The sequence below is a fragment of the Rhea pennata genome, chromosome 22, assembly GCF_028389875.1.
Source record: "Rhea pennata isolate bPtePen1 chromosome 22, bPtePen1.pri, whole genome shotgun sequence".
NCBI classification, from domain to species: domain Eukaryota; kingdom Metazoa; phylum Chordata; class Aves; order Rheiformes; family Rheidae; genus Rhea; species Rhea pennata.
In genome coordinates this window covers 6,870,756-6,884,672 of record NC_084684.1, presented here as the reverse complement: position 1 = coordinate 6,884,672, position 13,917 = coordinate 6,870,756, and the positions used below count along the sequence as shown (strand labels likewise).

The following is a 13,917-nucleotide window of genomic DNA, read 5'->3' as shown; positions in this document are numbered from 1 at the left end:
TTTCTTTCTTTACAAATTTCAGTGGTCATGCCTGCATTCTAGGGAGGAAAGACCTAAATTAACATGGTAGTAGTTGCATTGTTCCATGAAAGCTATTTTTGTTGGAGGAAGGAAACCAAAAGATTTTTAATGGAATTTACAGGATGAGATATGGAACAGAAATATTTTGTCTCTTTGCATAATAGAGCAGATTTACATCTTTCAGGATATTTGCAATTGACATTTTTTTTCATATTTTCCCTGCTCTTAAAGATGCTGTTCTGGTTAACTATGTACTCTGAGTATTCTTTAGTACTGTTTCTCTCTGGCTAGATAGCTGTTGCCTAATTTACTAGTAAAAAAAAAAAAGGCACACAGTTCTGTGTTTCAGGGTATATCAGTTACAACAGCAAAAATCAGCCAAGGCAATTTATATGTTTAGAATGAGTGTATGTGTGTAAGTATATTTTATATGTATATAAAAAGACTGTGGCAGTATATGCTCTAAAAAGATAAATTTGACCCTTAAAACAAGAAAAAATACAGGAGGACTCCTCTAAAAGAATCAATACTGAAACAACTGTTTTGCCATTCCAGCTACACTTCTACTGTTGTGTTCCTTTTTCAGCAGCTCTGTCACCAAAACAGTAAGGTCACTGATCAAAAACTCTTCAATGGAATTACAGTAGAAATTTTAACTAATAATCTTTTGACAAACTCTGGTAATTCAGGGGTATTATCAGGGTTCTGATTATCCTTGGAAAAATTTGCAGTCCCAAGCACTTAGAGTTGCAAAGGGATATTTACCACTTGCTGAAATTATCTTGAATGATCAAAGCCTTATACTGTAGATTTAGATTGATAATGCCATCCTGAATGAGAGAAATGTTTATGGGGAGTACCTTTGTCTTTCATCATCACCATGACAGGCCAAGAAGATTTTTTTGCCTAGGTTTAACAAATTCTCATGTTATTTTCACAGGACTGATTTAGTTACGACTTTGTGTCTGTACTTTAGGAGAAGACCTGACTTAAGATCCAGCCCCACAAAATTCTAAAATAAATGCATAATTTCTCTCAAGTAAATAAACTACACTTATGTAAATAGGCCTAAAATAATCAATACGATTTTGAAGAAGGACAAATACTAGGTCATTCAGATGCTGCATACAAATACATATTTATCAAAGTCGTGGGTTTTTTAATATATGTATTCCCCCATTCAAAATTAATCATTCCTGTTAGCAAAATGAAAGAGAAAGGATAAAATAATAATAACAATATATTTAATTTCCTATAATTCTAGCAAAAATATTCCCAACTCTTTACAGCTAATGACAGATTAAAATTGCTTAAGAGAGAGATTTAAAACAATTAAAATTAAAACATCAAAGCAAAACAATAAATAAGCTTCCCAAATCATTTTCATCTAATCCTTTTGAAAATAATTTAAATTTTTCCTTTAGCTACTGGCAAATAGTCTTTAAAAATGACCCATTATTCTAAACATTTCTTAAGCCTTTTTGTCACACTACTAAATTAGTACCTCTTCTCATTCCCTCTGGCTGCAGGTACTATGGTGTTTTCACTATTATGAAAGTACTCATCCCGTGATCTGACCTTGTGTTTATAGTTCAGATGGATCATCAGACACTGCATGAGATTAAACTATGCCTCAACATAACTAGGTTTTCATTTTGGTGTCATACAGTTTGGAACAAACTTTCCTGATTGCTGTTGTACATATAAAGCCATGATAGTTCTGGCAAAGCTATCTAATAATGACTAATGTGTTATAGATAGCTCAGTATTTTCATATCATCCAATCATGTATGTGTGTCATGTATGGCTATCTAAAGTTGAGGGACTCTGCCTACTTCTGGCCAATTTTACAAGTAAAATAACATTAATTATTAAATCATATACTATATTAATCATTATTTTTAAAAGTATTTGCTCTTCCTCAAGTAGTAAGTAAAGATCACAGCTTTGAAATAATATTTTATTACAGTTATAAATCAGAAACCCACAGTTCAAAGGGAGTCGAGATTTTTTTCCTCTGGAATATGTATCAGTTGTGACTTATTCTTGACCATAGTGATCCATATTTTTCTAACTGCTATAAAAAGTAATTTATTGGAGAATAAACTTAGGTAGGATTTAGGGAAATATGCTCAGTAATTTTGTCTAGATAACAAGTTTTCATAGTCCTTTATTATCTCAAGACTTTAAGAATATATAAAAATTACATTATTTAAATGTATTTTAATGTTGCATCTACATTATCTGATATTCTGAACAGATCATTTTCTAAAAATGACAGGTGATTTTACTGCCAGCGCAATAAGCATGTCTTATTGTCACATACAATTTTTAGAGGCAAAAACATACTGCACAGATAATTAGTTTCACTCTCCCACGGTTCCACATAAACAGCTCGTGAAAGACTCCGTTGTGGCAACGTCTCCAAATGTCTCCAGAGATATAAATTACACACAGATGTCTATTTTTATAAATGAGGTTTAGAAATATCAATCGCAGTCACATGGTAGGAATATTTAGCTCATTTCAGAGGTTGTACAAAAATGATTCTTTGTACTGTATCAATGTCCTGTGGCCGCAACACAAATGTGCCTGTACTTAAATATCAGTATAGCTTCTATAGTAATGTTCCTTTCACTTAAAAGCTTAGATGAGAAATCTAATTTTTATCTGTTTCCAAATGTTCTGCTGAACATCTAGTTCTTCCCTCATTCTGTATGTATTTTTTAGTAATCATGAAGTGCAATGTGGCCAGACACTTTGCCCCCTTTTTCTCTTCTCTGTGCAACAGATCTGGGATGAAAATCCCTACTTTGCCCTAGAGTCAGGGTTAGTTCCAAGAGTGGAAATGATTGTCTTATTTCAGATGAGTTGATCTCAAAGGTGCAATCTCATCCAAGTTCGTCTGTGCTCATTTCACCTTGGAGTGTTCTGCTAGCAAATTCCCCTCTTATTCTGTTTTTACTACATCTCTGGGAATGACTCATTGATAAGACACTTATCAATTTTTTGTCACTGTTTACAGTCAAATGTAGATCCATATTATAGAATAAGGAAGGAAAAAATTTTTTTTTCTTTTTTTGAAATCCGACATGAACCACACTGTAAAAATTAAGATTCCATTACTGACATTTCTTCTTGCCTAAAAGCTAGTAATCTCCATATATGAGCTACTGTCACCTTGGAAACGTTCAGAAAAGAAATACCAACTGCCAAAAGAAGCACAGTATGTAATCATATAGCAAACTGAATTGTCCAGTTCTGTTAAGTTTCAAATGGATTGTGAGTTGGTACTAAAGCAACTTTACTGAAAGGTTTCTAAATTTAACTCCACACTAAGAAAATAGAAGGTTTTTAATTTATACATGTACGCTTAGTTACCCAGTACCTCAGAGACGCATGACTTCGGTCAGTGCCTACAAGATCTAAAATAGTAACATCTACGAATGACTTTTGGTAAATCTCCTGCAGCTTAAAGCTGGAATGGATTCACTGACTTAAAGTTGATGGATAAAAATTATGAACGGGGAGATATGACCTTGTCTGAGAAATCAAAATTTAGCAGCTTCAGTGAGCTTGCACATATCTTCCCTTTTCTCACATCTATATGGAAATTAAAAATCTAGATCACCTTTCCCTAGTGACAGAAATTACTCATCTCACATAAAATCGTGGCAGTAATGCAGCTAGGAGACCATGCAGTCAGATGTTACTGGTAGTGTGCACTCTGAAAAGACTGCTGCTGAGAGGCCAGGGAGTTGTTCTAAAACCTCAGTACCAAACTCTGGTATTTCTGTATTAACTTGGTTTAGTAATTAGAATTTTGTTCCAGTCCAGAGTGAACAAACATTATGTCAATATTTCCTACAGAATGACAGTTCAATTTCTAATCTGCTCTGAATGTTGTGTCCCTGGCTGCATCAAGTGTAATAATCCATTGCACTAGTTTATGATTTATAGCAAAGTTAGAGATCAGCTCGTCTTTTTTACTAAAGAGCTAGTTATGATTTTAGGAAATTTAGAGATTAAACTCGCATGTATTTATCGCTAAAACTACAAATTACTATTTTTTTGTTGTTGCAAAGGTGGACCAAACAGTTCTAAAATGGGACTGAATAAATTCTTTGAATAAAAATATCTTGAGAAACCGCATTTCAGTGTTAGTACAAGGTGTTTTTAACAGTATTCTCATGAGGAAAAAAAATCCATTTGAACAATTTTGCTATGTCAAAACAACATGTCCTACATTTTATCTGTATTTTCCTTGATTAGTAGAGAGTCTGTGCATCAAGATTACAGAAATCTACATGGTTACTTATCAGTAATCTTTTACATCCTGATTTTAGCAGTGTGAGAGCACAAGCAAGTTCAGAGTCAACAATACTTGTAGCTATTCTAGATCTGCAGAGGGATCTATACAGTTAATCACAGACTATTTTTATTCTGTATTCTATAGCTTTAATCCTGCAAATGTCTGTATTTTATTAGTTTTATGTAATATGAATAGATGACATAAAGTCAAAATTTCATAGTGTATCGAGTTAAGAATATCTAAGTTTCAAAAGAATGAGGACCTATAACATAAGCATAGAACAACGAAGAGGCCATTGTAAAAAATAGCAGGTTTAAAAAAGCCTTCAGTCTCTATGTACAGATCAATGTTTATTTCAATAGAGCTCTGCTTAAAAAAATGGTGACCCAATATTTTTATATCTGAAGCACTTTGAATCTCTGAATAACTGAATTTCTATGGCATGCCATTTAGACCTCGTGCCAAGAATAGTGGGATAAGATTCTGCTTTTCTCTGAATTTAGCTGCACTGTTCCTGAATTTGTTAAGGTAATACATGGAATAGAATAGGAAGGAAATGTAAATAAAAGGTAGTATCTCTTAACTGAACACATGGTAGCAAACATGCAGGTTCAGAACATTTCTCTGAGGAACACAGTATTCCAGCTGATTTGCATTTTATGAATGCGGTCATTTATCTTTATAAATTACTAGACTATCATCTAAATACTTTTTCATTTAGTGATTTTGTGCATACTTGTAGCTATTATTAAAGTGTTATAAGGAAGCCCCTCAAAATCTGGCCTTTATGATGAAGCCAGAGGAAGGATTCAGAATATGAAATGTTGTAAATGGGCACCACAATCAGTACACGATTTTTGCTGTAATAGTCTTTAATTAGATGCTAATGGTGAAATCCTAATGTCTGACATGTATGTGCTTATTTCTTAAAAGCCATTTAAGAGAGCCTGAATTAGAACTCTGAATTCTTCACTATCCTAAAATGTGTACTAGAAATGCAAATCTCTCTGACTTCTGCATTGCAGAAATTTGTGTGAATTCACTAATTTTTTTTTCAACGTAACGCCACCAAGAGGCTTAAAACTTGTAAGTGTGTATGTGGAATAAATAATACAGCTGAAAATAATACATGACTGGACAAGAAAGACAGAATGTAACTTACATTCATACAAGACCCACAGAACAGTAATACCAGGCACAAGCAGGTCCAAATTCAGAAGCAAGTATAATGTTCATATACATGTTGGTGTAAGTTATGCAACAATGAACTCTCTACTTTATGTGCAGATGAGGCAGAAGACCATGCACATTTCAGATGTGTTTGCATGAGATTTCAAATCTTACAGTTTTACTTATTTTGTAATAAAAGGGACCTCAATGAGAATACATTCTCTGTTGTAGGCATTCTCCCTGTGTGAGAATCAAAGAACAAAATTGTAAGTATAGTACCATATGAGAGACAGAGATACCAAGAACCTCTCTGAAAATCTGATTCTCTTGGGTTTCAGGTGACTAAAACCACTTGTGTTAGAAGCCTAACATAGATAGCAGGACTACTCTCCTCTGTGTAATTATCCACCTTAAAGTATTAATTCCATTGTATTTTTAAAAGTATCGCTCTTCTTTTTCTGCATATATACACATATCTATGTATATATATGTGTACGTGTCTATATATGTATACATATATACACACATATATGTATATACATATATACACACACACATATATACATATATATACACACACATATATATGCATACATATACACACACATGAGAAACAGGGTTAAAAGCTTGCAAGAACTCGTAAAAAATGTCAAACAGGGAAAGAGCTGGTGTTTCATAGGAGCTCACATTTTAACCTACGTTACTAAAAATAATTGTCAAACTAGAAAAAAACTTGATTAGCTGCTCAGCTGATTCAAATCTTTGTACTTCAGCAGCCTGAATAAACCTATGAATACCTGACCTACATCTTGTAATTCTGCGTTGTTTATAAGAGTGCAAATTTAGAACTAGGAGTTCGCTCGTGAGGAACGCATTTGGTATTTTGTCAGTGTCGGGCCCCGCACGACCTCGGCGGCCTCTCCACACCCGCAGCGCGGAGTAGCGCAGCGCCCCGGCGCCGCCTCCCCGCACGCCGGCACCGACCACCAGACGGAGCGGGGGCAGGGGGGCCGTACGGACCCCGTCACCCGCTCTGCGAGCTGCCGCGGGAGGCTCGGCCGTGCACACAGCGGGCTGCTCCGCGCTGCTGCCCCCGCCCCCCCTGCCGCGCACTAGCCGTGGTTCGCTCCGTTGCCGTGGCAGCGGCGTCCGCGGACGCCAGGTGCCGCCCTCGAGGGAGGCAGTAGTGGAGGCTGCGGCGGCGGCCGGGCCGTGTGCGGAGCCGGGCCGAACTAGACGAAACCAAACTAAGTGCTTCTCGGGATGCGGGAAGGTGGGAGGAGGTTGCGGGCGTGGCGCGCTTCCTCCCGGCGAGACGTTTCGCCGCTTTGCCCTGCCCTGCCGGGACAGGGGCGTGCTGCCCGGCCTCCGCGGTTGGGAAATGCCAACCGTGGCCGCCCTGACGACATCAGGCCGTTTCGGAGCGGCGGGCTGGCCCCGGCCCCGAGCGGGCGGCCGTGCCGTGCCGTGCCGTGCCGTGCCGTGCCATAGGGCGCAGTGAGGCGCTGCCGCCGCAGGAGCAGACGGGCACGGGGGGTGCTGCGGGTCGGCTTGAGTGCCCCCCTCGAGCGGCCTTGTCTTGCCCCGTGGGCTGCCGCTTGAGCCTCTTACCAGAGGTGTGCTCCGAAGTGGCCCACTGCTGGGGGGACAGACCTCAGGCAGATTTACAGCAGCTACAGAGCGCACTTGTACAACTGCCCTTTACCTTTTTGTTGTGCGTAATGTTGCTGGGATACCACATTGAATCCAGTGTCACTATAATGTTCTGACAAAGTAATGTTCAGATGCAGTGTGCATGCATAATGTGAAGCTTGGAAGCCTTTCACTGTCTGGCTTGTGGTCTCTCTCTGTCTGTCTCTCTCTCTCTCTGTCTCTGTCTCTCTCTCTCTCTCTCTTTTTTTTCCTCTCCTTACAGGAGGCCCAAAACCACAGGGTAGATTTGGCCTGATTTAACCAAATTGCAAATTTGTGTTCCATCTCTTGATAAGACAGTGGCTTATCAGAAGGTGTTCAGGCTATTACCACTACATTGACAGCTTGATGTATTTTTGTGTTATTTTTGTGTCAGAATTTAGATGTTTTGCTGGACTTGTTTGCTGGTGTCATTGTGTGATGTAGTCCTTACCTACTGGTCAAGATTAGGTGATGACTTCAGCCTCTTGGAGAAACAGTTAATGCACTATTAAAAGTTGAAAGCGCTATTTTAAAATGGATTGCTTCTATAGTCTTTAGACTTTGTAATTCTCTAATTACTGAAGGCAGTCAATTCTCAAGTGTTGCAGAAAAGCAGTTTCTCCAAATAATTCTATCACTTCTGCATCTGAGATATTCTTGTAAAAGTGCAAATCATTAGTTATTGCATTTACTCCTGTTCTTTATGCATTGCTGAAATTCAGTATGTGGTGTGTGCTGAAGTTCTTCTAGCAGTACTCACAAAGAGTGAAGATTTTAGAGTAAATTCTTCATAGCATCTAAGAAGATTTCTGGGTAGCATAAATGCTGTAGGAAGCTTCTGGTCTGTTTGCTAACCAAAGGCTTTGCTTTCTTTTGTAAAAGGTTTGGGTACAGCAAAAGAAAATATTTTATGGCAGGAGAATAGTTTCTTGACAGCTGGGTTTTTTTTGTTTGATTGTTTTGTTTTTGGTGGTGGTATGATTTCCACCCCTCCTGCCCAAAAGAGATGTCTAAGAAGTGATAGTGACTCTTGGTCATGAGTATGTTAGTAAAGAAGGTTTCATTACCATTCCTACACATGATCTAAAAATTGCTGATTATGTTTTTGTTTGTAAAATAAGGCAGTGTAGATAATGTTTCCAAACTTCTTTCCCAATTTTATTTCTCATTAAATATTTTTGGGGGTCTATTTTTGAAACTATTTGAAATAACATCTTGTAGCTGCTAATTCAGCACTCATCCAAGCTACTAAGAATTTTTCCACTGCCTTGTTTGCCACTTGATCATTTCAACATATATAGTTGTGTTTCTTTGGAAAATATGCTTCTTTCTGTTCATCAGAATATGCAGCTTGGGGAGGCTGTTACACTTCCAGGCTGTAAGATAAAGAAGAGATCTGAGGAATCTGGGGAAAGGGTATACCATGTCTTGCTGGGCTGTATGCATACCAGCATGAATGGATATTGATCTGGACCCAGATTTTCAAAGTTGTGCAGCTACGTAACTGCCTGCGTATCAAGTGCCTAAATACCTTTGAGGATCCTGAGTACAGTCTTTAGGTTATGTGCATGTGAACACTTACCTGGAATAGCTGCTGAAGAAGCTGTTCTTTCTATCTCCTATTTAGCCCAACTTGTTTCATGGCATATTGTTGGTCTTAACTTTGTACCTTCAAGTAACTGTGCTTTTAAATCAGCTGTAACCCAGTGGAGATTTTGGTTTTAAAGTGGCTTTTATCACTTCTGTTCAAGCCTTTCCCATGCTTTAAATTCTATAGCATACCCTTTCTGTTCCTTAACTTGGAAAAATAGATACTCTCTTATAGTTTCTCTCTTCTGAGTTCTGCAAAAGGATTTACATAAATACAGCAATCGGTGGTCTTGCTTAGGATGTAAAATTAATCATATGCACAAGTCTCTATATGAGTAAGATCTTGATGAAATGATCAACCATGTGGTAATAAGTCATTCTAGATGACACATAGCATTTACTGAATTCTGATGAATTGCATCAAAATTTGTGAAGAATTTAACAAGGGAGAGCTGCTTAAGAAGCAAGAGGTGATAGTGTATGTTGAGCCATTCCCTTTTGTTAAGTGGTTGCTGAAGTAGATAAAACATTTGGAAGAGCTGTTTTATTACAGAACTGATTATTATAACAAATTCTTTGGGAATGTCCTTTCTTCTGTATCAGAGATTAATTAGAACTGATACTTCAGCTGTGTGGGTAGTATAAAGGTGTGCGATTGTGTTCAGTTAATTCACATGGTGTAATATCATTTAATAAATATTTACTGCATCTCAATCTATAGTCAGTGCTTGCTTTGTGTAAAATTTGCACTCTTTTCTTTGGTAGCTTAATTGTTTTGAAAGAACCAACAATATGGAAGATGCTGAGTTCAGTGATAGAAGTGAAGAGCAGAAAACTCTTTTACCGTTTCTGAAAAGGGAAGAAAAAGAAGACAAAGCTGGTCAGTTCTCTAATTTGAAAGACTACCACAAAGGTGAAGATTATGAATCACTTTGATAACTTACAGAAAGCTATCTTTAATAGGTGGGAATCTATTCTAATCTATTTCTAATCTTTAGTAGATGGGAATGGTACAGTTTCAGGGTTGAATGATACTCCAAGTGAATGAAGTGATTTGAGTAAGATTTTCTCTAGAGACACTGGAACAGATGTAACTCATTCAAATATAACTCATTATTTCTGTAGCAGTAAATTCCATACTTTCTACTTCTCTAAAGCTTTTTAATTTCAGAATTACTAACAGTAAGAATTAATATTTATTTGTGTGGACTTGATTCAGTTGGTTGTACGTTAGCACCTAGTGCCACTTGAGGCGCTTTAGCATCTCCCATCTAGTTCCAGAAAGGCGTAGGTCTTCCACGGATCCAACTCTAGAAAGTGGATGCCCTAAGTGGAAAGAAAGGATGCCCTAAGGCATTGTAAATGGCAATTGATGCCTGTTGGTAGGCAACTGATTTCTCTAATTGTATTCAGAAATATATTGAAATAGATTATGTGAGACAACATAGCTACCATATTACTGTTTCTGTGTATCATGTAATGCTGACCACTGGCTGTTAAGCTAAAAAGTTCAGGCTATTTTTTCATTGTCATTTTGGTGATCCCATATACATTTAATAAAAATGGACTTTATTGCAGCAAGTCTGAGGAATGAAAAATACATAGATGCATGTAGTGCAAGGTAAACGAGTATAAGATTAACAGTACTTGAGTAGACTGTGTGCCAAAACCTGTCAGTGAATCATGCCATGCGCCTTATATGGTATTCAGCTAATATTAACCTCCTTCCTTTGGCATGTACTTTGGTGGTGTCGTCATTGGTGACAGCTCTACAGCGAAGGCAGAGTACATATTTCTGTTTTGGTTTGCAGGTGTACAGTTGCATTCCTCTATGTGACACGAAGCTTTTTTAAATATACACATCAGTAAAGTTTTAAAATGCTGTGTTTGATGCTCTTCCTGTTCTGACTTGGCAAGTATACAAGAGGTTTGCATTTGCATGCCCAGACTGTCTTTATTAAGCTGTTGTTTTGCTTTAATTTCTGTTAGAACGCAAACCTGAAGAGTCAGATGATGGTGGCGAGACAGGAGACAAGGACCTTTCTGAAGGAGTTGGAGATGAATCTGATTCTAACATGTAAATAACTTAATTTGTTACCAGTACTAACAGTATTTTCTTTGATAGTGTTAATTGACATTTTCAAGAGGAGGTTTGGTTAATTCAGCTTCCGTTTTTTTGCGGGGGGGAGGGTGTTTGAATTTATTGGCAAATTAGTCAATTGATGTATGGCCTTTTCATTAAAAATAAACAAAATCAGGTTACCACCGTTAAAACAACTATTTACATCATGAAGTAAAATCATAAAATGAAGACAGACTCTGGGCCCTCTTTGATCTGAAGTCATTGAACGTATGTGCACATAACTCAGTGATTTTACCAGATTAACGTGGGCTAATTGTCTCTCCTTGAAGGAGAATTTATTAGCCTGGGTAGTGCTGCACTAACACATTTGTACTATTTCTAAAATGCAGCCTACTCTTTGCAGTACTGTGTTGTGTTCATGTCCCTCTCTACTTGTAGAACATGGGGAGTTGTTGAGAAAGAGAAGTTGATCTGTTGAGGAGTATCAGTGTTGGATTGCAATTTTTGAATAAATGGAATTTGGTACCACCATATAAAGTCAGTTAGCACAGAACCAGTGTAATGATAGTTCAGTACTACTTTGTTTTTATGAGTAGGTGGTACAGCAGCTCTGTTCCTCAAAAAATACATGTGACCTTATATGTAACAAAGGTTGCACAGGAAAAGGAGTTTGGTGGGTTAAGTGTGGTCTTAAGTGGTTGCTGCTGATTTCAGAAAGATCAAAGCCCGATTCTGCCTACTTTGACAAAACTGTTTATCTCTGCCCTAGATTTACCTGGCATAGGGAGACAAGGAGTGATGAAAAAACAAAGCAGAGATTATTAATGTATGTGTGTGGGAAGTTCCATGACACGTATACCTGCTGTCAGTGTATGTTGACAGTGTCTGTTACCAACAGAGAAACTTAAAATACACCAAAATGATTTTTTAAAAAAAAGTTTATTCTTTCTGTGTGTCTAAATAGACTAGAATGACAAGAGAGATTAACTTGCCCCACAAACTGTTTGATCAGCTGTGTATAAAGTGCTTTAAACTAGTTTAGAATATTCTATTTAAAGTTTTAAACTGTTTTCAGGAAAACTAGAATTCACAAACCCTGCATATAAGCAAGAGGAGCCACAGGTAGTTCAAAACAAAGAAATATGCCTAATGCCCTAAACATAGTTGTAAGTGCTCGACACTGGATATCCAGATCTGATTATCTTGGCTTAAGCGTACTTTTGTACAAATTACCTTCTTTTTTTCCCCTCATTTGTGGTCACCAAATTTGTTACAGTATTGCTAGAAAAAGAATAGAGCAACCTACAAGTGTCACGTACAGACTTTGAGAATCTTCTAAACTTCTCAGTACTGCTTTCATTATGAATGGTGTGTTTCAATTCAAAGGGAAAGCTTGGAACACTATTTGGACAACAATAATAATATTCCACCTATGAAATATGCAGATAGAGTTCACATATTAACACTACACAGGAACCTAAAACAGCTGAATGACGTAGCCAAAGAAAAGGAATGTGTGGTACCAAAAAACAGGTTAGTGTTTAAGCATACATAAATCATCAGCATAAACGCACCATCAAATATTGGGATACTGTACCTACTTAAATATTATTAGAGTTTATATGAATTTTTCATGAAATCTATCTGAAAGAAAACCCTTTCTCATAGGAATGTATTCAAATTTCAGAACCTATTTAAAGAATTAAAAAGAATAGAGAGTAAAAGTAAATTAAATATTTCAAAAAGTGAATCCCTAAAAATAATCAATGTTAAAGAAGAGATACTTGGTTTGGGAGAATTGGCTACTAATTCCTTTCAGTTAAATCTGTATAACCCTGCTGGCCCAATAGTCAGTTGAAACCATCAAGTGGAAACTTTTTTCCATTCTTAATGTGGAAAATGCTCTTAACTGTGATAGAAATGTTATGCTGGAGTTAGTGGAGTTACTCAGATACTTTAAGATAAGTGCCTGCTATGAGGGTTTTGCTGTGTCAAGGCCAAAAAGACTTTAATTAGTGGTAAATATATCTAGAGAAGACTAATGTAAAACAATTATATTAATGTTGTCATCATTTAGTATAAGAAGTCTGAGTGAAGTCAGAGTAAACTAGTATTTTTTCCATTTTCTTGGAAGGAATACTTTGAAGTTATGACTTTCTTCAGAAGCAACTGTTAATAGAATCTTAAAAGAGAAAGTTGGGAAAGGAGAGGGCAGAGGGCATGCCGGCTGTAAATTTTACCCTGAAAATGAAGAGCTGCATGGAAGGAGTAGAGGACTTACAAAATGTAAATAAGCTGTTTACCTGTTTCAGAGACAAGCTCAGTACCTGCCAGCTGCCAGATCAAAATACTAGCAAAACAGCTGGAGTATGTAGACTGAAACAGAGAAAGAGGGAGTTGGCAGTATGTAGGTAGAGAATATTTCTGGTCACCAAAGATCACTGCCATCCTCTATGTTTATCTTTGTGTAGTTAATGAGATATTTTCACCTCTTCATGTTCCTGAACACAGCTGATATTTTTTTTTTTAAGCATATATATTCAAGATTTTAATACATCAGAGGTGAAAGTAGCTGCCATTCTTGGCATAAGAGGTAAAACTGCATTAGCTTGGAGGGCTGTTCTGGCACAAGGATGTGCACTTTTAGCTGGTAAGTAGAGCACTACGTTCGCTCCAGTGTTGGTGCACACTAACATTGCAGTTGCTTTCCAGATGATTTAGTCAGCAGTCATTCCTCCTCTTGAAATAAAGAATAACAGTCCATTACCTTGGGAATCATTATCTCTATGCTTTCTGCTCTAGAGGTGATATTCTGTTAGGTAAATAAGAATGCAGAAGGGAGTGGAGACTTAAGAATGGATGGGAAATGAGCATGTATTTTAAAGAGGGATCTAAAACCAGCAGGTTGTTAGATCAGCGTAGCCCACTACTGTCAGTTATGTTTCTGTTTAACAGTTGCTTAATCACTTTTATTTGGTATGATCAATTGACATTGACGTACGCTATGGTAATTTTAGAGGTAATAGATTTGCTTCTGTATTAACTGTTATGAACAGGAATTCTACTT

The 13,917-nt window shown here is 37.1% G+C and overlaps 1 protein-coding gene across 1 annotated transcript in view; it reads left to right on the top strand.

The window, feature by feature from the left end:
• The first annotated feature begins 9,559 nt into the window (after nucleotides 1-9,559).
• Nucleotides 9,560-13,917, top strand: part of CFAP74 (cilia and flagella associated protein 74) — a 45,398-nt gene continuing 41,040 nt past the window's right edge. The window contains 5 exon segments of the mRNA XM_062593726.1: nucleotides 9,560-9,680; nucleotides 10,757-10,844; nucleotides 12,237-12,383; nucleotides 13,163-13,187; nucleotides 13,189-13,221. Coding sequence (XP_062449710.1) covers nucleotides 9,560-9,680; nucleotides 10,757-10,844; nucleotides 12,237-12,383; nucleotides 13,163-13,187; nucleotides 13,189-13,221 — 414 coding nt within the window.